Below are 24,071 nucleotides of genomic sequence, written 5' to 3'. Positions count from 1 at the left end.
GTAGCATGGTCCGACACGATTATGTGGCATGTGTTGGGCTTGGGGTTTTAGGTCCATGGGTTGACCCGGCACGACACAACCAAGCAGGCCGTGCCATCCATGGCCCACGGGCCAGCACAGCCCAGCCCACAGCCTGACCCAACATGGCCCACGAGACAACCCATATATTTTTTATTTATATCTATATATTATATATATAATATCATATAAATTATAATTATATAATAATATATAGTATATAATATATTAATAAAATAAATAGTTTTTTTAGTTTTATTATACTAACTTATTTAATTATTATATATATAAGCAATTGTATACACAAAGTTCATATAAAATTACAATTTTAAGTTTTTTGTCAATTTTTTTAAATAAATATCTTTGGCCTGATGCACAACCCAACCTAGCTCAAGGCTTGGCCCACGAGCCAGATCGGCCCGTGGCACAACACGGGCCTGGGCCATGAGCCATGCCGGGCCGACCCCCATAGTTTTCACTAGGGAGGACGGCACGGCCCACGGGCCAGCACAACACAGCCCGCACTTTGCGTGGGCTGCCCAAGCATGAAGTCAAAAAGACCTATGCCTTAAAAAGTTTAAGAAAGCCCAAAATGACCAAAACTCTAGAGGCTTCAAATGAAGCTTTCTATCTTTAGGCATCTAAAATCTTTCATTTAACAATTCGGTAGATCATGCTAAACTAAGATATTTACCAAATGGTCTAAATCTTTAAAGACAACACCCCAAGCCTCATTACATCTTTTGGCTATCTAAGCTATCGAGAGATCTTATGAAAAAGACTTGCCAAACAGAACGTTAGTGCAACCATTTACTACTCTTATCACACTTATGAAGAAACCCATGTATCACTTTAATGGGTATCAACACAACCATCCCCACTCAGGATTTCCTACTCGCTTTTCCTACCCACTCTCTACCTGCATGAATTGCAGCCACACATCTCTCAATTCATAATAGAGATGTGTGGCTCCAATTCACGCGGGTAGAGAGTGGGTAGGAAATCTAGGCTCAACCATCCACCTTTGTACAAAGAGCATGTAAGGCTCAACTTGGAAAAAGTACAAATACAAATATGCAAGGTTTTAAAAACTGACCTGGAAACGGAACCGTTCTAGGTACCAGTTTCCGGGTCAGAAGTTCGACCATTTGGGTTGAACGGTTTGTATATTCGGGTTAGGGAAAATATTTTATATGAGATTTGAGAAAGGAGAACTAGAGTGGAGAAGAGATTTCAACTGAGAAAGAAAAAAAAAAGAAAGAAGAAAAGAAAGAAAGAAAGAAGAAAAGAAAGAAAGAAATGAAGGAGAAAGGAAAATAAGAAAAGAAGAGGAAGGAAAGGAAGGAGGGAAGAAGAACGAAGAGGGGGAGGATGGTTCGACGTCACTGACAACAACGAAGCGGTGGCAACAGACATAGATATGAATTCTCGGATTTGAGATCTGAGATTTAAGTTCTCGGATCTCAAATTCGAGATTCTCTGCAAGTTCTTCTTCTTCTTCTTCTTCCACAGATCTGAGACACGAACTCGGATCTGAGTTCATGTGTTTTTCTCCTCCATCTTTATACTGTGAACCGCAGTTAGAGTCAAACGAGTTGACAGTCCAACCGCCTGAGCCAGTGTTTTTTTGAGAAAGTCAACGATTTTTTACCCAAGAACGGGTTAGGAATGAAACAGAACCGATTACTCAAATAGTTTTCGGGCCGAATGGTCTAACCATCCGGGTCAACGATGGTTCAAAAACATTGCAAATATCTATAGTACAAATACAAAATACAAGATTTTGCACTCTATATATTTGCATTTATACTACTTTCTAAATTGAGCCTAGGTTCAGTTTGGAAGGAATACAAATACAAATTTATACAATACAAACACAAGTAAAATAATACAAAATACAAGGTTTTACACTCTACATAATTACATTTGTATTCTTTGTTCAATTTGGAAGGAGTACAAATACAAATATATAAAATGCAAATACATACAAAATATAAAGTTTTGCACTCTATATATTTGTATTTATACTCCTTCCAAACTGAACCTGAGGCTCCATTTGAAAGGAGTGCAAATACAAATATACAGAGCACAAAACTTTATGTTTTATATGATTTTGTATAGATTTATAATGTATATATTTGTATTTATACTCCTTCCAAACTAAGCCTAAGGAATCAAGTCCTTGTGCGAAGGAGGTTGGCATTGATGTAAACTTGTCATCAGGGGCACCCTAGCTGGAGTGGATGCTTGTTACCGTTGCCATAGTAAGCCTTATATCATGTTTTTCCCATGTTTGCTAAATGGCTTGAAGATGAAGTTTCGACTTTCTATGGGAATTATGTTAGGTGGTAAGAAAGGTTATAAACCAACCAAGTATAGGATCTATAGACTATAGACTTGTATTTTCATGTTATTTAGTATGAGAAATATGTTGGGTTATATAAATCCCAAACCATATTTTGTCTATTTAACATCACTTATTATGTCAATTTGTTGTTGTATATGAACATTTTATGATGTGAACAAAATTTTAAATTTGTAATGAACATTTGTTAGGTTAACATGGGGCAAAATAATGCCACGTGTCATCTAAACTTGCCAGGTGTTTATTACTTAAACATATCATACGGGCATGTTTAAAATTTACTTCAATTTGGCATGGGAGAAGCCAACAATAGCCTTTTCATAAATTTCTCAAGTTTCTAGTAAGGTAAATTTTCCTACAATCCCACACATTTGGGGAATGAACCAAACGGACCCTTAGGGAGGACTGCCCAGTGACGTTGAAGGACGATCACATCCGATCTCTCCTCTCGTCAGTCATTTCCGAGGCGTTTTACCTTGCGAAGTTTTGACTCTGGAAAGTTTTGCCGTGGGCCGTGGCGGAGAGATCTGGAATCTGGAGCCTGGAGGCAGAAAACGAGGGTAAAAGCATCAAAAGAGACTTGAGACGAGAGCTTTGCCGTGGGCTGTGGCGTTTCTTTGTCTCTCGCAAAGACATAAATCACACTTGAAGCTACACAGTGAAGGGGAGAGAGAAAGATAGCGTTTCCCTCTGTGCTGCTGTCTTCATTAGTATCGGTCTTCTGCTTGCGAAATTTACGGGAGCAGACCTCTTGATCTCTCCACATTGTCCCCTTCTATCGATTTGGATCTGCTTCTCTGGTATGGGATCTCTATCTGGACTGAAATTTTTGTGCAATACGCGCTAAAATTTCTTGTTTATTCTTTCTTTTTGTGATTGATTTGAACGGCAGAATTGGATTCTTTTTACTTATAGTAATGCAACTAAATGTCCTGGGTCTTGCAAATTTAAGATGAATAAACAGATTTGTTGTTTCTTACTTGATATTGATTTGGAAATGTGGCTGATTTGATAGCCTGGGTTATAGGTTTAACGATTTAGATTGAGTTTAATTCGTAAGAAGACAGAAATATAGTTACTGGAGGAGCAAGTTTCTAAGTTAATTTGCTTCCACCCATTTGTTTTTCTATTGGAATTTAATGAGTTATTGTTGTGTGCCCAGCTATTCTCCTGTTGAGTTACGATTTGGTTGTTGAACCTTGGAAACTAATGAATTATCAATTTCCAGTGATCCTTTAAACAGTTCGTATGGGAATTGAAGAGATTAATGTGGATTCAGATATTAAAGATTGGCATTTATCGTTGGCCTATGACCAGTGGGTACAACTCCCTGTAACTGGCTCACGACCTCCAGCTCGCTACAAGGTCACAATCTCATTCTAGGACGTAAATTAAGTTTCTATCTTGGTTATATAATTTGCTTTCTTGCTCCACGATCTTTCCTTTTCTTTTTAGGGGTGAGGATTACAAATTGGCATCAATTTGGTCCTTTCAATCTGCTTTATTGTCAACCTTCGACCACTCTGTGCATTTGTGTGCTGGAATTTTTCCTTTTTCTGTGGATGGGATACTGTGGCATTCACTAAATTATCTTCTTTAATATTGTAGCATGCAGCGGAAGTGGTAGATGAAAAACTCTATATTGCTGGTGGGAGTCGAAATGGCAGATACTTGTCTGATATTCAGGTATCTGACATGTCAAACCTTCCTTGTCAATTGGAGTCTGCTCTTGGATGTCCCATAAGATTTAGTTCATTGGTTGTTTTTGCAGGTTCTTGACCTTAGAACTTTGGCGTGGTCTAAACTTAAACTCTATATGGATTCGAACCCTGATAATCTAGAAGATAGTAGCCTCCTTTCAGCCTTTCCAGCCATCTCAGGTCACAGCATGGTAAAGAATTTTGATGAATGACTTTCCTACCTCATTACTTTTTCCTCCACACTGTTGCCATCCTTTCGTTTGTTGATTGTAGATGTTCTCTAATAACTTCTTAGTCAATTATATTGTTTTTTGGCAGATTAAATGGGGAAGAAAACTTCTTCTTCTTGGTGGTCATTCAAAGGATCCCTCTGATTATGTAGTAGGTTTGTTTCTTTATAAGCCATTTTTATTCTCTGAAACAAGTCTTTTAACCTTATGTACTGATAAAAGAGAAAGAGGACAATAAATAAATAAATAAAGCACCTGATCTTTCTATGTACCTTATGTCATGTACCTTGACTTCCTGTAGTTCGGATGGTTGATCTTGAAACAAACCACTATAGTATTTTGAAGACCTCTGGGAAAATACCGGTAATGTTTTTATCCATTTTTTTACACTTACTTATAGCTTATCTTGTTTAGATGTTATCCTTTCCTTATCATTTTCCCTGTCCCTTTTATATTTGATTTATAATTTTGAAAGTTGTAACTCTGATCTAATTATCATTCTTGTTCCCATTGTCACACTTAAGCAGTTGAAGTTTATCTAGCTTGATTAGTGGAATTGATCATCATGGTGATGTATACTGTTTCAGAGAGCTCGTGGAGGGCAGTCCATAACAGTGTCTGGCTGTAGATTGATAATGTTTGGTGGAGAAGATGCTAGCAGGCAGTTGCTTAATGATATATATATTCTTGATCTAGAGACTATGACATGGGATATTGTTGAAACCACGTATGTATGGACTTCCTTACATTTATTGACAGCTTTTTTTTTTTTTTTTCTTTCAGAAAAGTTGTAGATTCCCTACTTCTGTTTTTGTAGGCAGACTCCTCCAGCACCAAGATTTGATCACACAGCTGCAGTGCATGCAGAACGCTACCTTCTGGTATTTGGTGGTTGTTCCCATTTGACCTGCTTCAATGACCTTCATTTATTAGATCTGCAAACTGTAAGCATTTGACTTTCTGGAAACTAGTTTTGTATTTATTTTTTACTAACTACAGTTGTCGTACAATTGCTTAAGTATTGCATTCCAATTTATATATTTAGAGAAATTGATCTATGGTCTTGGCATTTAATTATGTCTCTTTGATGACCCCAATGATTTTGAAAAGCTTGCACAAATTCTAGCAACCTATACTGGTATATCCACTAATCATAATTTAGGAGGCTATTAAATTGTTTGGTTCCCAAAGTTGTATTTGCCATCAGATTTAGCCCATCCTAAGCTATCAATTCAGTAAGGACTTGAGTCTCAACCATGTTTATTACTAGGACAGAATCATGTGAAATAAATAATTTTATTCATCTTGGGCCAAAAGGAAACCTTGCAGAAATATCTTGGTGCAGATTATATTAACACCCCAACAAATGGTCTAAGTTACACCCTTGTACATCTAACCTCTAGAATTTGTTCTTTTTTCTTCACTTTTGAGCATGCTGTTACTTCTTTACTCTGCAGATGGAATGGTCCCAACCACAAATTCAGGGTGATACAGTGAATCCTAGAGCAGCCCATGCTAGCGTTACTTTAGATGAAAACTGGTATATAGTTGGTGGCGGAGATAATAAAAATGGTATATGAGAATTTGGTTGTCATCTTATTTTTATTTCTAGCATATGATGTGGTTTTATGCTCTCTTTTAGTAAATGTCTCCTTTTATGGATTTATAATTAGATTTAATTTATCTATTTTCAGGTGCTTCAGAAGCCCTTGTGTTAAACATGTCCAAGCTTGTTTGGTCTGTTCTGACGAGTGTAAAAGAACGAGATCCACTTGCCAGTGAGGTTGTTAGCATTTGACAATATTCTATAATCTTGTGTGTTTCTTAATCTTGTTTGATGCATAGAATGATAGAAGTAATAACTAAATATGTGCTATCTTAGTTTTGATGAGCATATGGAAGACAAATGCCAACATGTATCTTCACAGCTAGTTCTTGGTGTAATATTTCTTCAGTACTTTCTTGCTGTTTTCTGGTCCTGTTGGAATGACCACCTAAGTACTTCATCTTAAACAGTTTTTTTTTTTTTTTCTTAGCCCCACATTTGTAATGGCCGTTGTAGTCATCCTTCCACATCTTTATAATTTGTAAACATCTTATATAGCTTTAAAGTAATTAATCATGTATTCCTGAATGCTGCTTTAAACATCACTACTTGCTTTCCCTGTAAGCTGTGGGATTTTCAAAGGGCTCTTTTATTTTGGGGTCTATTTTCTTCCTCAAGAAGTTCTTTTATTTTTGAACCATCCCAAGTCATCTCTATTTTTCTTTCATTTATTGCTTTTAGATTTTTGTGATATTGGCTTTTCTGTTAATTTTGAATGGCCTCATCATAACTAATATTTGAGATGAAATATTGCTTTTGTCCTTACTATAGGAAGATATGCATGTCCTTTTGCACATGTTTTGTAGGATCAGAATATCCTTATCTGTTCCCTTCTAGTAGTCTCTCTGAACCTTTTGCCTATCTTCTTGACATTGTTCTTCTGTAATTTCTTTATGTGAGGGATATACTGCCACCTTCCCTATAATTTCTTTATGTGAAAAACCTCACAATGAGTAGATTAGTGTCTTTCCTTGCTTTATGCTTCTTTGTTTGTTTGATTGTTTGCCTCTTTGTTTCGGCTTTGCAACTTATAACAATATGGTTTTGAACTTAATACTGGACTTGTACTAAGTTATTGGTAGTATTCACAGTTACATATGCCATTGCTTTGGTATTATATAAGAAATATTGAAAATCACTACTGGTTGTTCCATTCTGTTGGGTGAAACCCTTTGTTTAATTGCCTTTATTTTACCACAATGCATTGCTTAATGCATCGTGGCCTGTCATAAGGCTGTGTATGTAGGTTTGGTTCCAAATCCTAGGTGGTGTTTTGCTTTGCCCTGCTTACATATGCTTCTGTATGGATACCCGTATGTGGGTGTGTCCATGTTTGGTATATGTAAATTACCATCCAAATCACTGCAGATGGATGTATCATATACACTTTCCTAGACATTCTAGAAGCACCATACTCAATTTGATTGGTTTCTTTGTTTGCTGAAAAATGCTTTCTTTGTACTTTTGAATGCATCAATACCTACATATATCGTGAAACTTTGGATATGATATTTTACAGGGAATCAGTCTTTGCTCTACGATAATAAATGGAGAGAAGTTTCTGGTTGCCTTTGGTGGCTACAATGGGAAATATAACAATGAGGTACTTAATACAGTGACAATTAATGAATTAAGTTTCAGGTTTTGTGTTGGATAAAGTTTGTTTCCATTAAATGTTGTAATCTTGTAGAATTGTTTTCCTGCATATAGTTAGTATCATGAACTAAATTTACTGGTAAACATTTCATGATTATCCATATACTGGAATTTTCATGTACATTTTTTTGGATAGGAAACAATTTTTCTTGTACAAGTTTTCTGAAACATGTTCTGGATAGTTTCCTGGTAGAGGAAATAATTTACTAGTCCCGTACTTGTTCCCTTGAGTAACTGCATAAAAATCTCCTAATTGTTTGTGTTGCTGCTTAATACCATTGCTCACTGGAGAATTTTATGATTGACAAACATGATTTTATTTTTGATTATTGACAGTAAAATGAACTTTATTGAAATAAGTAAAAGGTCCTTTACTATCAATGAACACGGATTACAACTTCTTCCTTTCTCCATAACCACCTATTCTGCAATTCTTAACTGTTTTTTCGAGAGTATCCCAAAGCTGACAAAAAAAAAGAGAGTATCCCAACACTTTTTTTTTTGAAAAAAAAAAATACAACTTTCATTAAAAAGGAAAGATTGGGGGGGTGAATGAGAGGATGTATATCAGAAACAAAAGCCTAAGCAAAAAAACCCAAGCGGATAATTTATTCAAACTTTGCTTGACATGCCTACCTCCTGCCTCCATCCCCAAACAATGGACAATTTAGGTCTGTGGTCTTCAGTTCATGGTTCTGAATAAGGGTGGTGTAGTGTAGTTCTAGAACCATACCATTTTTTGAAATTGACATTTTTTTGGACTAGATAATGGCATAATGCAAAAGAGGTTGTTCTATTCATGGTTCATTTTTTGATTGCACGACTGGTGTATGTGTACCTTCATTATTTACTTTTGATTGGTTATTATTGAGTAAAAAGTAGAAACATTGTGACAAGATCTATTGGTGTGTGGTGACACACCATTGGTGTTATGTCATGCTTACATCAGTGAACCTTGTTGCACAGTTGACAAGGCTACAAAAGTTGTGTTAAAAAATGTCTTTCTTACTGGTTCTAGGACCATGTATTGCTGGTTTCAGTTTCAGAGGCAGCAACAGCATACAGAACTCTTATTTCCATCGTGAGATTTTTGTGAACCAAACGAAATACAAACACAACCATGAACCAAAAACACCCCTAGTGGTTGGAATGGGTCTAATGATGATCTCAGAAAAGAAAAAAAAAATAAAGAAAAAGGAATTTTTTGTAGTAGAATCCCAAATAGTTGTTTTGGGTAGCTTTGTAGTCAATTTGGATATAGGGGTATTTTTGTCATTTCATAATTTGGATTTTGGTTAGGGGCAGTTGGGTGCACCACTATTGGGTTTTGGTCGCTTGGGTGTTTTTATAACTAGAGCTATCTTTTGGGGGGGCTGTTTGAAGTTGCTTTTGTTCTGAAGGAGCTGTCTGTGATGGGGGGACATTCTAGGGAGTAGGGGCTTATGTATAAATATTTTAGTTGGTTCCTCTAGCAAGCCATTGAGTCTTATAAAAGAGAAGGGGGCTGTTTCCGTGGGGGTCTTTTTTGTTCTTTCTCTTTTATTTGAGTTGTAGCTCAACCCCAGCCAGTGATTTAAAAGGCACACCTAGGTGCACAGGTGCAGCCCTTTTGAAAAGGTGTATGCCTAGTATTTTGTGGTAGTGCTTAGGCCCTGGCACATGCATGTTCCTTGTATTTTGTGGTTTTTATCTCTATTGCCCATTCTTGTTCTCTTGAAGTACTGTTAAGTTTTATAAATTGGTTGTCTGCCCACATCAAGTTGTATCAGAGCATTTTCTTTCCTTGGGGTGCTTCAAAATTTATCTTCTTCCTGTATTTTACTTCTATTATTATGTCTACAAGGGGTGCACATGGTAGGGGTGGTAGAAGACCACGACATGTTACTGTAGATCCAATCCTCAACTCTCGTGGATTGAATTCAATGAGGTGCTTTGTGCCATATTTGGTCTCACTGCTTATGAAAACTTTGATGAAATTTTGTCCAAATCAAAACAATCAGAGTGCCAAATTGAATTTGAGAAACTAGCTACCAAAGTCACTGGTTGGTCTAAATCTGGTGGGGTATTTCGTTGGAGGATTGAAGGAAGAAATAGGCTTGAAGTTAAAGGTCTAGATACGTATATGACTATAATGGTCATCGCTGGATTGGTGAGGATGCAAGAAACTGAACTGCCTTAGATGGTTGATCTGGGGACCTGACCCGATTCTTAAGACTCCACTGAACCGGATCGAGCTGATTGGACTAACAGGCCAACCAACTGCCCTTCAAATGGTTCAGCTGGGCTGAGATGCAGGATCAAATAGGGAAAGGCTTATGCTATAATTGCAATGAAAAGTTCTCCCTGAGCCACCACTGTAAGACTCAACAAGTATATCTACTCCAAATTGAGGATGTGGATGAGGTTTCAAACTCTATGGCTAACTTGGATAATACACTTAACAATGACCTGGGCCCACGTGAATCTAAGATGACTGAGATGTCATTAAGTGATTAGGATGCTAATGAGCCTTCCTTCCCCTCAAACCATGAGGGTACATGGGCTGTTGATGGGTCAAAGGGTGATTATGTTAGTGGACAGTGGCAACACATTAAACTTTATCAATCAATCATTGGCTAAACAATTGGGCCTAGCTATACATACCCAGCCCTTCTTGGTTCAGGTGGCAGATGGAAACGGATTGGCTTGTGATGGGCTTTACAAGGCTATTAATTTAAAGATACAGGGTAGACCATAATAGTATACTCTTGCCCCCTTGACTACAGCCGAGCCATTATGGTCTTGGACATGTAGTTGCTCCATCAATTGGGGCTGATGATGTGTGATTGGGCCCAACTCACAATGGACTTCAGTTTTGGAGGCGATAGCTATCATTGGCAATGGGTTCAATAGATCCTTTAATTTGTTTTTGCATTCATCAATTCATGTTCAATCTTTTTCTTTTTTTGTCCACTTGGACAACTTGATATGAAATGTTATGCTTTGAAGTTCCCAAATGTAATCAAAATGCTATTATAGCCACTAATGGTTTCTTAACTCAGGCTATCACATCAATTGTTAACAGCACCTCTGGTTTCCATTAGGTATTTGTTTTGAGACCCAAACTGAAAGACTCCTTACGGCCTAAGATTTTCCAATCACCAGCAGCAGCTGCTGCAGCAGCTTCTGTAACAGCTGCATATGCTTTGACTACAAAAACTGAGTTGGATTTCACAAATACAGAAGATTCAAATTATGAGGAAGTCCAAATGAAGAATTCAAAAGAGGATTTCACAGCTGAAATTAATGCAATTACGGAAGAAAAGAAGATGCTGGAGTCATCCCTTACAAAAGTGAGAGAAGAGAATTCTAAGCTCCAAGGAAGTCTCAATGAGATGAACAACACTCATGCTGAGTTGTCAAAGGTACATTAATAGGGATTATTTGAAAATAAAGGTTATTGCCAACTGGTTAATGTTTGAACTTCTCTGTTTCTTCTATTTCTCTCAGGAACTTATTTCAGTCCAAGGTCAACTGGCATCAGAGAGATCAAGATGCTTCAAACTAGAGGTTTTTCTTTTCTTTTTCTGGTTTCATATTGTTTCTTGAGGTGTTCTGGTTTTCTATTGTTTCTTGAGGCATCTCTTTTTCTTTTCCCACTTAATTGTGTTGTTTTCTGTCTGTCTACTTCATTATCTAGGCACAAATTTCAGAACTACAGAAGATGCTAGAGTCATTGCAATCTATAGAGGATGAGGTACAAGTACTCCGGAACCAAAAGTCAGCCTTGGAACAACAGATGGAGCTTGCTTCTGCCAGTCAGAGGCAAGGTTCAGGTGGCATTTGGCAGTGGATTGCTGGCAGTACACCAAACTCATAAGAATTCTAAGGTTAGTACCCTGAAATGAAAATGGTTGATACAAGATGGTGGTAACATCCTGTACCACTGAAAAATTTCCAGTTACATATCCATGTCCAAATTACAACATGATGGACAGAATGAGATTGTCTACAAAGAATATATAGGTTTCTTTTTCTCTTAAGCATGCATTAGAGATTATGTTGTGTGCAGGGACTTGGGAGGTTATATTAAGAGTGATTTTTAGATTTCCATTGTCAATGTAATCGAAGATGGAGGTAATGGTAACATTTCCAATTGGATCTGATATATAAAATTTGTCAAGCTTTTTCTTTTAATGGTGAACAAATTTTGTCAAGCTTATTGAGTACAGGAATGGTTATTTGTACTATTGCATATGTAATTCTGTTCTTAACAGTTGCATTTTGTCTGTTGAACATTGCTGAAAGGAGAAGAATGCTTGAAGGTATTAATTTTTTGAAAATCATTTTTGTATAGCTAAGATGAGCGTGCTAAAATGAATGGATGTCATGACTTGGAATGATAAAATTAGTGACACAGGAGTAGCAGCTCTAATGGGTGACAAGATGATAAAATGTTGTCTATGTTTTGGTCATGTGCATAGACAATCAATAGGAGTGACTTGATGCAGGTAGAAGTCTCTTAAAGGTAAAGGGAAAGTTGAAATATGGGAACTGAAATAAGCAACATGTTGGAGGGAGTGGACATTAGCATACAATGCAGAAGTTGCACGGTGAATTAAAAAAGTAACTATCACATTAAAGATGTTATGTGGTCTATTTAATTTTCATTAGTTTACATTTCATAAGGTATACTTGTAATTATGTTAAAGATTTTATTAAAGTATTAATTGTGATGTCTCACTTTGTCATTGGTTCAGTTTCTTATATTTTGCCAAATTTCCAATAGTAAAATGATGTTCTTTTGGGGAGTTTATTTGACTACCCAATTGCTAGTGAATCTAGTCATAAAGTGGGCAAGTAAACTAGGGGTGCAATCGAACTGATCTAAGCCTTGATTCGACTAAAATACTCTTGTATTTGAGTTCAAATTCAATTTGAGTTCTATTTTTCCGGTTTGATTTCAGTTTGACTAAATATTCGAATAGTTTGAGTTCGGCTCACAAGGTGCCAAACTGGCTAGTTGGTAAGGTCTCTGCTTGGCTGTAATAGACTTGGCGCCTGCACCAGGGGTGGGGGGTTATGGGTTATCCCATGAAAAAAAGTTTGAGTTCGGTTTAAAAGCTTGAAAAAGTAATATATTTTTATATTCTATAATATTTATAACTTTTTAATCAAGTACATACTGTTCATAGCCTGATTCCATTGCATCCTTACAACTGCTTTATCAATGTATGTAAGAAGCTTAATCATCTTTTGCTCCTGGAGGATAGGAATAGGGTGCGGTAATACTGCTGTCTCATTCTATAATATTTATTACATTGCACGGCAATGTAATAATAATATCTCAAGATTTGATAAGCACGATGCTTCATGGGTGTACAGTGTACGTTATAGCAATTTAATAATATCTCAAAGATTTTTTTAATTCTTCATAATATCTCAACTCTCAAGATTTGAATTGTTGTCAAGAAAGATGCTTGATTTTCCCTAAGGCTGCATTTGTTTATAAATTCAAATTTTACACGATGAAAAATGTGAACCGGTTTAGTGATCGATGAAAATTGAAACTGATTGATTTTGAAAATTTACACTGATCATGTTTAGTTGTCTAAGGTGTAAATTAAAAAGCTTACTGCCGCTGCTTTTCGCATAAAAACTGGGCTCGACAGAGTAACAGCCGCTGCTTTCACCGCTCATCAATGCTTACTGCCGGTCGTGCACCTTCCTGTTTCGATTTACTTCCACGGTGGTGGAATGATCCTCAACGGTCCAGACACCATATTCTGCCACGAATTCTGTGAGAATTTCATTCGATTTGGACCTGCAATTCTTGTGTCTGTTGCTTACTGTCTCGCTCCAGAGCACAGGCTCCCGGTTGCTTATAAAGATGGGGAAGATGCACTTCTGTGGTTGAAGAATCAGGCATTGAGCCCCAATGGTCAGCCCTAGTTGAAGAATTACGCCGACTTCTCTTGCTGTTTCCTTACCGGGTGGAACAGCGGAGGCAACACTGCGTACAATGTGAGGCTACGCTCCTTGGACATGGACCTTGCGCTGGTGAAAATCCAAGGGACGATTTTGGACCAGCCCTTGTTTGGTGGGATCGAACAAATAGATTCTGAGGTGGAATTTGCCGACGATCGGATTCTACCATTATCGGTAACGGATCTAATATGGGAATTGGCATTGCCATTGGACGCCGATCGAGACCATGAATACTGCACTCCCATGGTTAGAGGGAGTCACAATGCAAAGATTGGATCTATAGGAAGGGTTATAGTGTGAGGGTACGGTGGGGACATACCATCGATCGGCAGATGGAGTTGGTTCAGATGCTAGTGAAACATGGAGTGCGAGTGGAGGCACAATTCGAGGAAGTTGGGTTCCATGGAATCGATCAAATTGATCGCAACGGGGCTATAGAGACCATGGCTATTAGAATAGGCGATAGAGCAATAGTCGTGGAGAAGATTGCAGGATTTGCGCTGTTGTTATTGTTTTGGAGTTGCGTGAAAATGCTAGGAGAGTATCGCCGTTGGGAGTTTTGTGTTCTCCGGAGAATATAGTGAACAGAGCTGGTCGTAGGTAGGAAAAGAAGGAGAAGAAAAGAAAAAGGGAGAGAGAGAGAGAGGCATGGGATGGAGCGCGGAAGGGATCCGGTCGTAGGTGGGGGATGCCGCCGTCACACTGGTTCACTCTCTTCTTGGTTCAAACGAATAAAGGAGACATGAGGTAACCGTTGGACAGAGGAAGGTAAAGTTTTACATTGATTTTATGATGTAAAACTTTCCACTGATTTTTCGATGAATATACTGACAAGAATGGACTTTTACACCCATTGATAGGACTCTACCAAATGCCTGTAAAATCAAAACCGGGGTGTAAAGTTTACCCCGGTTCTCATTTACACTTCAAACAAACGCAGCCTAAGAGGCTGGTTAGGATTGGTTTACAGATTCCCGTGAACCGTGATTAGCATGGCCGGTTGGCCGGTTATGACCAGTTTTGTCATGGTTTTGAAAACCAGATTGGACTAGACAGTTGGATCGGTTGATCTAGGAACCGTCCAGACAACCAGTTCTATTACACCTTTAACATGATATTTGGCCAAAAATATTGATTTGATTAGTGACCCATTGACCTGGGTGGTTCAACATTTTGACCCATTTGATCCGTTCATTTTTTGCCATTTTGTATTTAAATTAATTTTTTATTTTCTAAATTGGAATGGACCATCCGTCAAATTGGATGGTCAAACTATTGATCGGGAAACCATTGGCCAGAATAGTTTCGATTCCTGGTCAGTTTTTAAAACTTGGGTTTTGTTACCATTGATTTTTACCTTGACTGAAATGGATGATGAATCGATTTACAATTTTACAGGTTGAATTAATCAATCAAAACTAATTCTCTTGGTAAGATAAACGAAGGGTTTAAGAGCCAATAAATGGGAGTGCAATATGAAATCTTTGAAGAAGAAAAATCCACTCAAATATGATTCTTTGTAAAACTCAGTTTGGAAGGAGTACAAATATAAATTTGTAGAGTACCAAACCTTATATTTTGTATTATTTTTTATATATTTGAGGCTCAATTGGAAAGAATACAAATACAAATATATAGAATGCAAAAACTTGTATTTATACTATACATATTTGCATTTATAATTTTCTCGAACTTGAATTAAAGGCTTTTTCTCTGTACTTATTTCACAAAGGCTAAATTGAGCTTTTGGAAGGAATACAAATTTAAATATATACAATATAAATAAAAATAATAATACAAAATACATAGTTTTGCACATTACATATTTGTATTTATACTCTTTCCAAACTGAGCATTAAACCAATCATTGTGGAAAACTTGTCACATAATGCTAGTTCAGTGCAGCCCAAAAAATGGTGCAGGGCATCCTGAGAACTCTGACATCCTTGTACAAATTATGTCGATATTTACGTAATATTTTGATTTATCATTCATTAATGTTATTCACTGTCCGATTTAAAATTGAATTTGACGTTAATCCGATGCAAATCCGACGGAGAAAATTCGATTCAAACCCGAGTTGAGACTCGATTCGAGAGGCGTCACCATTCACCAGTGAGAGAGTTGGGACCCGTTAACGGTGATAGTAGGAGATCCCCACAGGCGCCCGACATGCATATCTCATGGGCAACGGGATCTGCTCCTCACACGGGGGCGCCTCACATGTACATCTACATTGGAAGCATCTCCCGTAAATAATAATTCATAAATACGGGAGATGTTCCTAATGCATGGTGCGATGTGCGTGTGAGGCACGAGTGTGACGCCCTGTGCGAGAGTAGATTCGGTCTCATCTCATGGGATGTTCTCAATATAGAGATTGAATCTGCTCTTCACACTTGGCGCCTCACATGCACATCCTATCTTTGAAAACATCTCCCGTACTTATTAAGTTATTAGTTATTATTCACGGAGATGCTCCCAATGCAAGATAGATGTTTTTGTGATCGCCCATTTGTGAGGAGCAGATCCTCTCATAAACCAAATCAGCCCCCCATATAATTGCTCCCCACTACGTCTCACAGCACATCCCCAATATGTATTGGGAAGATTTCCTGATGATAATCTCAGAAATAATAATATCATCTCGTAATCCCAGACATGTGCTGTGGGACGTTGTGGGGCTGATTTGAACTCATTCCGTCACATATACGGGTGGGAGGTGATGTGAGGCGCCGCGCCTGTCTCAGGTGTGCCGTTGATTTGCGACACGTGGTTCGAAAAATTGTTAAGTAGGAACTAGGAAGTCAAACGTCAACGTCCATACAAGGCAGTTGCAATAGAAATATAGAAAATTCATATCTCCAACTCAGTACTCAGTAGGAGCAAGTGAGAAACCTTTTTCACTTATCGGATAGATCTGTCTCAGAGCGACTGAGCGATAGAGAGGGAATGGAGAGATACGCAGAGCTGAAGGAAGCAGTAGAGAAGTTAGAACTCGTGGACGCCCATGCTCACAATATCGTTGACCTCGATTCCACCTTCCCTTTCCTTAGATGTTTTTCTGAAGCTGAAGGAGAGGCTTTATCCTACGTCCCTCATTCTCTCTCCTTCAAGGTAAATTTTGGTAAAAGGAAAAATAGAAGAAATTCTTAATCCTTTCTTTTGCTTCCTCCATTACTGAATACTGGTTATTGGCTGCTCTCCATTTATACACTCTCCGCTACCCTGTTTAATTTAGTTAACCCTGCTGCCTGGTTAGTTTCCACTCCAGTTGAGTTGGTTGACTTGTGAATCGGAGACCTGTTTGAAGAGGTCCACGAGTCGTAGTGCGATTCACTTGACTGGCTCTGGTTGGTAAATGAATGGGTTGGATCATTAAAACGCCAATATCTTTATTTAATTCGGATTTTCAAGTTTTTCTCACATAAAGACGTGTCTATGCAATTAACGTCTCGAGTTTTCTCTAGTGCTCCCATTTTTTTTTTTTTTAATTTCCAACTTAGCTTGTATTTTATTTTTCCCCTTTTCTTTGTTAAACTAGATCCCGTATTTTTTCACTGAATAAGTATTGACTTCCATTTTCTTTTATTCTTCTCAGTTAACGTTTTGGTTAAAATGTTATTCTTCGTAGAAATCAAAATCACACTTATCTTGGTTTTGATACTTAAGTTAGAAAATAAATAGAGTACATGGAGATAAGCTTGAGACGTAACATGCTCCGTTATGTGCTGCAATTAACTCTGATGCTGTGCCTTTTGAAAGTTTGATATTTATATTTTTCTTCGTAGATTGATAAAAAAGGGAAAAACCTATTTGGTGTTGGTAAAATAAAAGCGGGTAGAGAAAACAAGAGGCAATTGTATTACCTTAGATTTAGTTCTCTTTAGTGCACTGTGAGTGCTCATATATGTAAAGATGTAAAGAATCGCAGAATTTGAACAGTGAATCTAGGACTACGATTTTCTTAACATTTGTTCTGACAGTACATGCTTTGTAAATGACAGAGAAGTTTGAGGGATATTGCTAAACTCTATGGATGTGAGACATCACTGCATGCTATTGAAACACATCGTAGATCCTCTGGATTACAGTCAATTAGCATAAAGTGCTTTGAAGCTGCGAAGATAGGTGCCATTCTTATTGATGATGGAATTGAGTTTGATAAGATGCATGATGTTGAGTGGCATAGGAATTATTCACCAGTTGTTTGCAGGGTATTAAGGATTGAGCACCTGGCTGAGAAGATTCTTGATAAAGTGAGTAACTTTAATTTCTTTTTATTTTGTCTTATGGTGTTTTATGGGTTGAATTATCCAGTCTTGACTTCTAATTCATCAACATGTAGATGGCCATGCTCTTTTATTCCCTTTTTTATTATTTTCTATCTTTATATCTTTATAACTGCAATTTAATTCATTAGTATATTCTATGCATGTAATATCTAGGACAGTTGTAATACTTGAATTTTGTGTCAAGCAATTCTTTGCTTTTCTAGATACTTATGTAGTTCTACAAATACTTTTCTGTTCTTAAATGTTGATAGGTACCATTAAGAAATTTGGCTATTGATAGACTTGAGAAGCATCACTTTTGTTGGTTCAGTAGATGTTATGGTAATTGTGTTATTGATGTGTCCATAAAAAGATTGTATTATTGATGCCTCAGGATCTATAGTTATTGATTAATATTAAGAGAAGTAATTATATAAATAATAATCCTAATAATATCATCATTATCACCACTTTTAATTTGTTAGTATAATTATCTGTGACTTGTAAAAGAAATAAAGACAATAATAAAGAAACATATTGGTTATGTTAAAATGGTTTTGCTTGACCAAGTTTGTTTCTATTTCTTCTAGCATACATAAATTCCTACATCCAATATCATTTCCAAAGTTGTGACCTTCAACAATTTGGGGTTGAATTGGGACTTTGGTTTTAGGAGGGGTCTTAGGGAGATGGAATGTGAGACTTTCATACTTCTATTGGCCAAATTAAATTTAGTCTTCTTGGACCAACGTATAGAGGACACAAGGGTATGACAATATCTCCTGATGGTTTCTTCACCAGTGCATCTTTGTTGGGGGATCTTCTTTGGAAAGAAAAATACTTGTGACTTGCTGCAGGAAAGAAGGTCAAATAAATGTCTTCCCCTCATATATGTTGCCTTTGCAAAGCTAGTGGTGAAAGTATTTCCCATTTGTTTATTTACTGTTATCTTGTGCTTTGTATTTGGGATCATTTTTGTTCTCTTTTTGGATTTAGATGAACTCCTGCCCAGTATGTGGTGGGTCTCTTTGATCCAAACTTTCTAAGATAGACAAAGAAGAGAGGAAGAATAATGTGGAAAGTAGTGAGAGTAGCACTGATTTGGAACTATATGGGAAGAAAGGAATGGGAGGATTTTCAATGAAAAGAGTAGGTCTGAGTTGGAGATCATAGATACCATTAAAATAAAAGTTGCACACTCAGTAAAAACCATAGAAACCTTTCATGATTTCTCATGATATTTTGAGATCATGGAAGGGCACATTTGGCTCAAGAGAAAGAGAGAGTGATAATGGAGTGGAGACCACCAACAACCAATGCTATGAAATTAAACTTTGATGGAAGCTTTTTGGGAAGTGAAGGAAGGGTTGGTTTAGGGGGTGTCTTTCGAGATTCAGAAGGTAAGGTACAGGCACTATTTTCGGGCCCTGTAGAGCAAGGAGACTCATTGACAGCAGAACTGCTGGCTTTTCTTCAAGGACTGAAATTTGCAAAACAGTTTGGGTTCCAGATGTTGGAAGTGGAAGGGGACTCCCAGGTGGTTATTTCTTGGACAAAATTTCAAGTCAAAGTCCTTGGATTTACAGGCACAAGATCTGGGAAATTGAATGTGTGACAAGGGGTTAAATATTACCTTTAAGTGGGTGAGAAGAACTGAAAATGGCATTGCAGATGTTTTATCTAAACAAGGGGCAAATAGGTAGAAGATGTTTTGGGCTAAAGTGTAATCTTTTAATTTTGGGATTGAGTACTAGCTTTACTTTGATGTTTTTTCGGGTGTGGGTAATATATCCACAGCAATGTAACTTTCAGCAAGTTTTAACATTTATATAATAAATGCTTGGCAAGGAAATTTGGTATCGAGAGAGGTAGTTAGTGGAGGCCTAATTTCTGCAAAATATGGCTCGGACAGAGGAGATTGGATAACAACTAATTTTTTGCCCTCCCTGGGCTGCTTTATCTGGAAGAGAATTATGGCTCTCCTTGCTAGTTTCTGTAGAGAAATCAGCCCAAAAATTGGTAATGGTGGCAGATTGACTTTCTAGAAAGACCCCTGGTGTACTGACTGTCCTTTAGCTAAGATCTTCCTGCAGTTGTTCCAGTTAGCAGTGGACCAAGATGCACGGGTTGCTGACTACTATGAGAACTTGGGGAATGCTGTTGTTTGGTGTCCATCTTTTCAAAGAAGTTTTCAGGATTGGGAGCTGTGGAGTTTTGCTGAGTTGCTTCTATTGCTCTTGGGCCAAGAGGTGGATACCAGCGTGGAGGATAGTTGGAGTTGGATCTGGACTATGGATGGGCTGTTTTCTATTGTTAAAAGTGTGCCGAATAGGGGTAGTTTAGTCTTCTTATGTTTGTTAAGTAGCTTGTTTATGTGGCAGTGTTATTAGAGTTACTCTGCCCCACACTTAAGTAAGGGCATTTTTGTCTTTGTAAAGATTATTAGAGTCTAATATAGATTAAGGGGGTCGACTGAAGGGGTAACCCATCAGATTTCGACAGACCCTTCTTCTTCTTTTTCTTCTTCTTCTTCTTTTTCTTCTTCTTCTTCTTCTTCTTCTTCTTCTTCTCTTTCTGGTTCGGATTACTGTAGCACCAGTCGAAACATGGTATCAGAGCCATGCTCCTGACCTACTTCAGTTGGTAAAGCGCCTCAGCAGTGTTCGTGACTCTTCTCCTTCGTTTCTGGTCAGTCAATGGAGAGAACTGGTTCGCCCTAGGTCAGAAACATCACAGCTCGTCTCTCTCTGCTGCGCATAACCTTCTTCAGCAAGGAAAGTGACTTCAGCAGTGAATGGTTGATTGATATTCTCAAAGGAAGGTCGGTTTTCTCTTCTTCTAGTGTTACTGATATTTCTGGGTAGAAACCCTACAAGAAGTTGTTAGTATTGATTGGAACCTAGAGAACTAGGTTCATTGTTGCCCTAGAAAGGGCTGTGTGTGCAGTAGCCGAATGGTGTAGGGCTGTTGTGAGTTGTTGAATGGTGTAGGGCTGCTGTGAGTGGCCGAGTGGTGTAAGGTGGAATGCAGTGACCTGCGAGCTCTTCGTGGTTGTGTAATGCCCTCTTAAGTGTGTTAAACAAGTCTGAACTGGGTGTAGCAGTTTTGACTGTGTTATGGTGCTTGTGATGCACATTTTTTTTTTATTGAGTGGTTGTAAGAGGGTCTATTTGTGATTAGTGAGTGGTAATTTGATGCTTATGTGGGTCATAGGTGTGTGAAGTCAGCAGTAGTGTGAATAAGAACAAGTGTGTGCTCCCACTGTTGTGTTTAGGGGCTGCAGTAGGTGCTGAAGTATCAAACTGTGAACAGCTTCAATCAGCTTGTAGCTGAGAAGTAAGGTTAGAGGCAACTGTGAAAGAGTACAATGGCAGCAATAGGAGATGGGTACAATGATCAGAAACCTAGTGTGGTTATTTCCCCCGACTACCTAGGGGTACAAATGACCTCAATTAAGTTGAATGGGGAGAACTATGTTCCATGGGCTAAATCAGTGGAAGTGTTTCTCAAGGCAAAGAAGAAAGTAAAGCATGTAAGAGATGAAAAGCCATCGGTTGACTCTCCAGGGTTTGATGATTGGGAACAAGAAGATGCTCAAATCATGACTTGGCTGTGGAATAGTATGGAGCCCAAAATTAGTGCCAACTTCATGTTCCTTGATATGGCTAAGGATATATGGGAGCATGCTAAGAAACTATATTTTGGACAAGATAACACAACAAGAGTATATCAGCTTTATCAGGAGTACTTTGATTTACAACAAGGAACCAAAACACTAGAAGAGTACTATGCCTGCATGAAGAATATAAGGAATGAACTCAATGTCTATCATCCCCTCACTCCAGATATTAAAGTTCAGCAACAACAAAGGGAACAACTAGATGTTACAAGATTTTTAGTGGGACTGAAGTTGGAATATGAACCAGTTAGAGCCCAAATACTGGGCGGCTCTACTCTTCCTACACTTGAGGAAGTATTCTCAAGGCTTCGTAGAATTTCTTTGGGATAGACTGAGAACCCCACACAGTCTGATAGATCAGCACTTGTGACATCTAGAGGAGGTGGACATAGTACAACAGGGGGTGGTCATGCTCCCAGAGGAGGCTGTGGCAATTCCATGATTGGTCGGGGTGGCCGTGACTCAGGGGGAGGCCGTGGTAGAGGAAAAAATAACTCTACAAGGAAGTGTACTCATTGTGGTAGGGAAGGACACACAGTGAATTTCTGTTATGACCTACATGGCCCTCCCTCTAAATGGGCTAATCATGCTGTAGCAAGCGAGGTTGATATCAGTGACAGTAAACTGACAGGCCGAACTCCTTCCACATCTACATCTACTTCTGGGAGGGAGATGGTGAGTGTACCGCGTGATGAGTATGAACGGTTCCTTCAAACTACTTCATAGCATACCACTGCCACACTTGCCCAATCAGGTATTGCTTGCATGTCATCTAAAACTCCTTCCTGGATTATTGACTCTGGAGCCTCAGATCATATGACCGGGACTCCAGGTGTGTTCTCTTCTCTTTCTGAAACCTCCACATCACAAACTGTTACACTTGCCAATGGGTCCTCATCTCCCATCTGTGGTGTTGGTAATGTTGACATGGCTTCTGTCCCCTTATCATCTGTTTTATATGTACCTAAGTTTCCATTCAATCTTATGTCTGTTAGTAAAATAACCAAGGCTGTTAACTGTTCTGTTACATTCTTTCCTTCCACTTGTGTTTTTTAGGATCTCAAGACAGGGAAGAAGATTGGTGGGGGGCATGAAGCTGGTGGATTGTATTACCTTGACGGTGGTGGATCTTCAATTGCACTTCAGACTTCCCTTACTCCTCTACAATGGCATTGCCGACTGGGACATCCATCTCTCAAGGTTCTCAAGATGTTGGTTCCGTCATTGAGTCAGTTGTCAGTTTTACAATGTGAGTCATGTCAGTTTGGTAAACACCGTCGTGTGTCCTTTAGTCCAAGAGTTGAGAGTCGTATGTTGAGTCATTTTTCTTTGGTCCATTCAGATGTTTGGGGTCCAATCAAAATAGAGTCTTATAATGGGTACAAGTATTTTGTCTCCTTTATTGATGACTGTTCAAGAATGACATGGATTTACTTAATGAAAGAAAGAAGTGAATTATTTTCCACTTTTCAAAAATTCCATGCTGAAATACGCACACAATTTGGTGTTCCAATCAAAGTTCTTCGTTCAGATAATGGTCGTGAATACTTTCTTACTTCATTTCAACAATATTTAGAACAACATGGCATTATTCATCAGACCTCATGTGCTTTCACCCCTCAACAAAATGGGGTGGCTGAACGGAAGAATCGTCAACTTCTTGAAACTGCTCGGTCTATGCTTCACCACATGAATGTTCCTAAACGGTTTTAGAGTGATGCTGTACTCACTGCATGTTTTCTCATTAATCGGATGCCCTCTTTTATTCTTCATGGTCGGTCCCCCTTCTCTATCTTGTTTCCCACCTTATCTCCGTTTCCATTAACTCCTCGTGTCTTTGGTTGTGTGTGCTTTGTCCACAATCTGAGTCCTGAAATAGACAAGCTAGATGCACGCTCAATTAAATGTGTCTTCCTTGGTTACTCTCGGACTCAAAAAGGGTACAAGTGTTATAATCCCATTACCCGAAAGTGCTATGTCTGCCCTGATGTCACCTTTTTTGAGTCTGTACCCTTCTTCTCTAGTCATGAAGCACCCTTGTCTTCACCCTTACCTCCTCTTCCTCTTCCTGTCAGTGATCCAGTTCCAGAGGTTGTTGTTGGAGTAGACTCATCACCTCATCCAGTGCAGGTCACCACTGAACGACCATCGATCCGCCAAGTGTATACACGTCGAACGACACCGGCCCCTCCTCCGGCTTCTACCTCATCTGCGGATCCTCTCATGGCTCCTATTACTGAATCTTCAAACCTTGACCTACCCATTGCCTTACGGAAAGGTAAACGCAGTTCTACCCTCCATCCCATTTCCAATTTTGTTTCATTATCTCGTCTTTCTACCTCACATTGCCAGTTTGTTTCACTTTTGTCCTCTATTTCCATACCTAACAATGTTCAAGAAGCTCTTAGTTCACCTGGATGGCGGCGGGCAATGGAGGAGGAACTTTCTGCTCTTCAACATACTCAAACGTGGGAACTTACTACTCTCCCACCTGGTAAGCATGCTGTGGGCTGTAAATGGGTGTATACTGTGAAATACTTGCCAGATGGTAGTGTGGAGCGTCTGAAGGCCAGACT

The 24,071-nt window shown here is 38.5% G+C and overlaps 2 protein-coding genes and 1 pseudogene across 8 annotated transcripts in view; all 3 read left to right on the top strand.

The window, feature by feature from the left end:
* The first annotated feature begins 2,748 nt into the window (after positions 1 to 2,748).
* LOC104604577 (Galactose oxidase/kelch repeat superfamily protein) lies at positions 2,749 to 12,305 on the top strand. Of its 2 annotated transcripts, XM_010268983.3 has the most exons (15): positions 2,749 to 3,183; positions 3,612 to 3,748; positions 3,992 to 4,069; positions 4,155 to 4,274; positions 4,402 to 4,468; positions 4,615 to 4,676; positions 4,901 to 5,040; positions 5,131 to 5,257; positions 5,771 to 5,885; positions 6,008 to 6,096; positions 7,439 to 7,522; positions 10,659 to 10,979; positions 11,065 to 11,124; positions 11,255 to 11,444; positions 11,912 to 12,305. In XM_010268983.3, the coding sequence occupies exons 2-14, from the start codon at positions 3,632 to 3,634 to the stop codon at positions 11,432 to 11,434; spliced, it is 1,560 nt and encodes a 519-aa protein (XP_010267285.1). In that variant the 5' UTR covers positions 2,749 to 3,183; positions 3,612 to 3,631; the 3' UTR covers positions 11,435 to 11,444; positions 11,912 to 12,305. The 2 variants fall into 2 exon arrangements, with proteins under 2 accessions (XP_010267285.1, XP_010267284.1); XM_010268982.3 differs by lacking the exon at positions 11,912 to 12,305 and having other exon boundaries at positions 11,255 to 11,836.
* An 868-nt stretch (positions 12,306 to 13,173) lies between these two features.
* LOC148790588 (putative carboxylesterase 9 pseudogene) lies at positions 13,174 to 14,265 on the top strand (annotated as a pseudogene).
* Positions 14,266 to 16,406: 2,141 nt separating this feature from the next.
* NODGS (nodulin/glutamine synthase-like protein) overlaps positions 16,407 to 24,071 on the top strand; it is a 99,546-nt gene continuing 91,881 nt past the window's right edge. For 5 of the 6 annotated variants that reach the window (XR_016077239.1, XR_016077241.1, XR_016077240.1 and 2 more), the window contains exons 1-2: positions 16,407 to 16,659; positions 17,550 to 17,801. Coding sequence is in view for 2 of the 6 variants with exons in the window: in XM_088889420.1 (XP_088745546.1) it covers positions 16,495 to 16,659; positions 17,550 to 17,801 (417 nt within the window). In the remaining 4 variants the exon portion in view is untranslated. Of the gene's footprint in view, positions 16,660 to 17,549; positions 17,802 to 24,071 lie in introns of those variants that run through there. The other variant, XM_088889421.1, reaches the window with a different exon arrangement.

Source organism: Nelumbo nucifera, chromosome 6 (genome assembly GCF_055504915.1).
Source record: "Nelumbo nucifera cultivar China Antique chromosome 6, China Antique-T2T, whole genome shotgun sequence".
Classification (NCBI taxonomy): Eukaryota; Viridiplantae; Streptophyta; class Magnoliopsida; order Proteales; family Nelumbonaceae; genus Nelumbo; species Nelumbo nucifera.
Note: the sequence above shows the minus strand (reverse complement) of the source record. Positions and strands in the feature narration are given on the sequence as shown.

Bases quoted from the DNA above. Each gene is read 5' to 3' on its own strand.
- LOC104604577 (XM_010268983.3), top strand. From the start codon at position 3,632: ATGGGAATTGAAGAGATTAATGTGGATTCAGATATTAAAGATTGGCAT. The intron at 4,469-4,614 runs GTTTGTTTCTTT...GACTTCCTGTAG, and splicing joins TCCCTCTGATTATGTAGTAG to TTCGGATGGTTGATCTTGAA. The intron at 6,097-7,438 runs GTTGTTAGCATT...GATATTTTACAG, and splicing joins GAGATCCACTTGCCAGTGAG to GGAATCAGTCTTTGCTCTAC.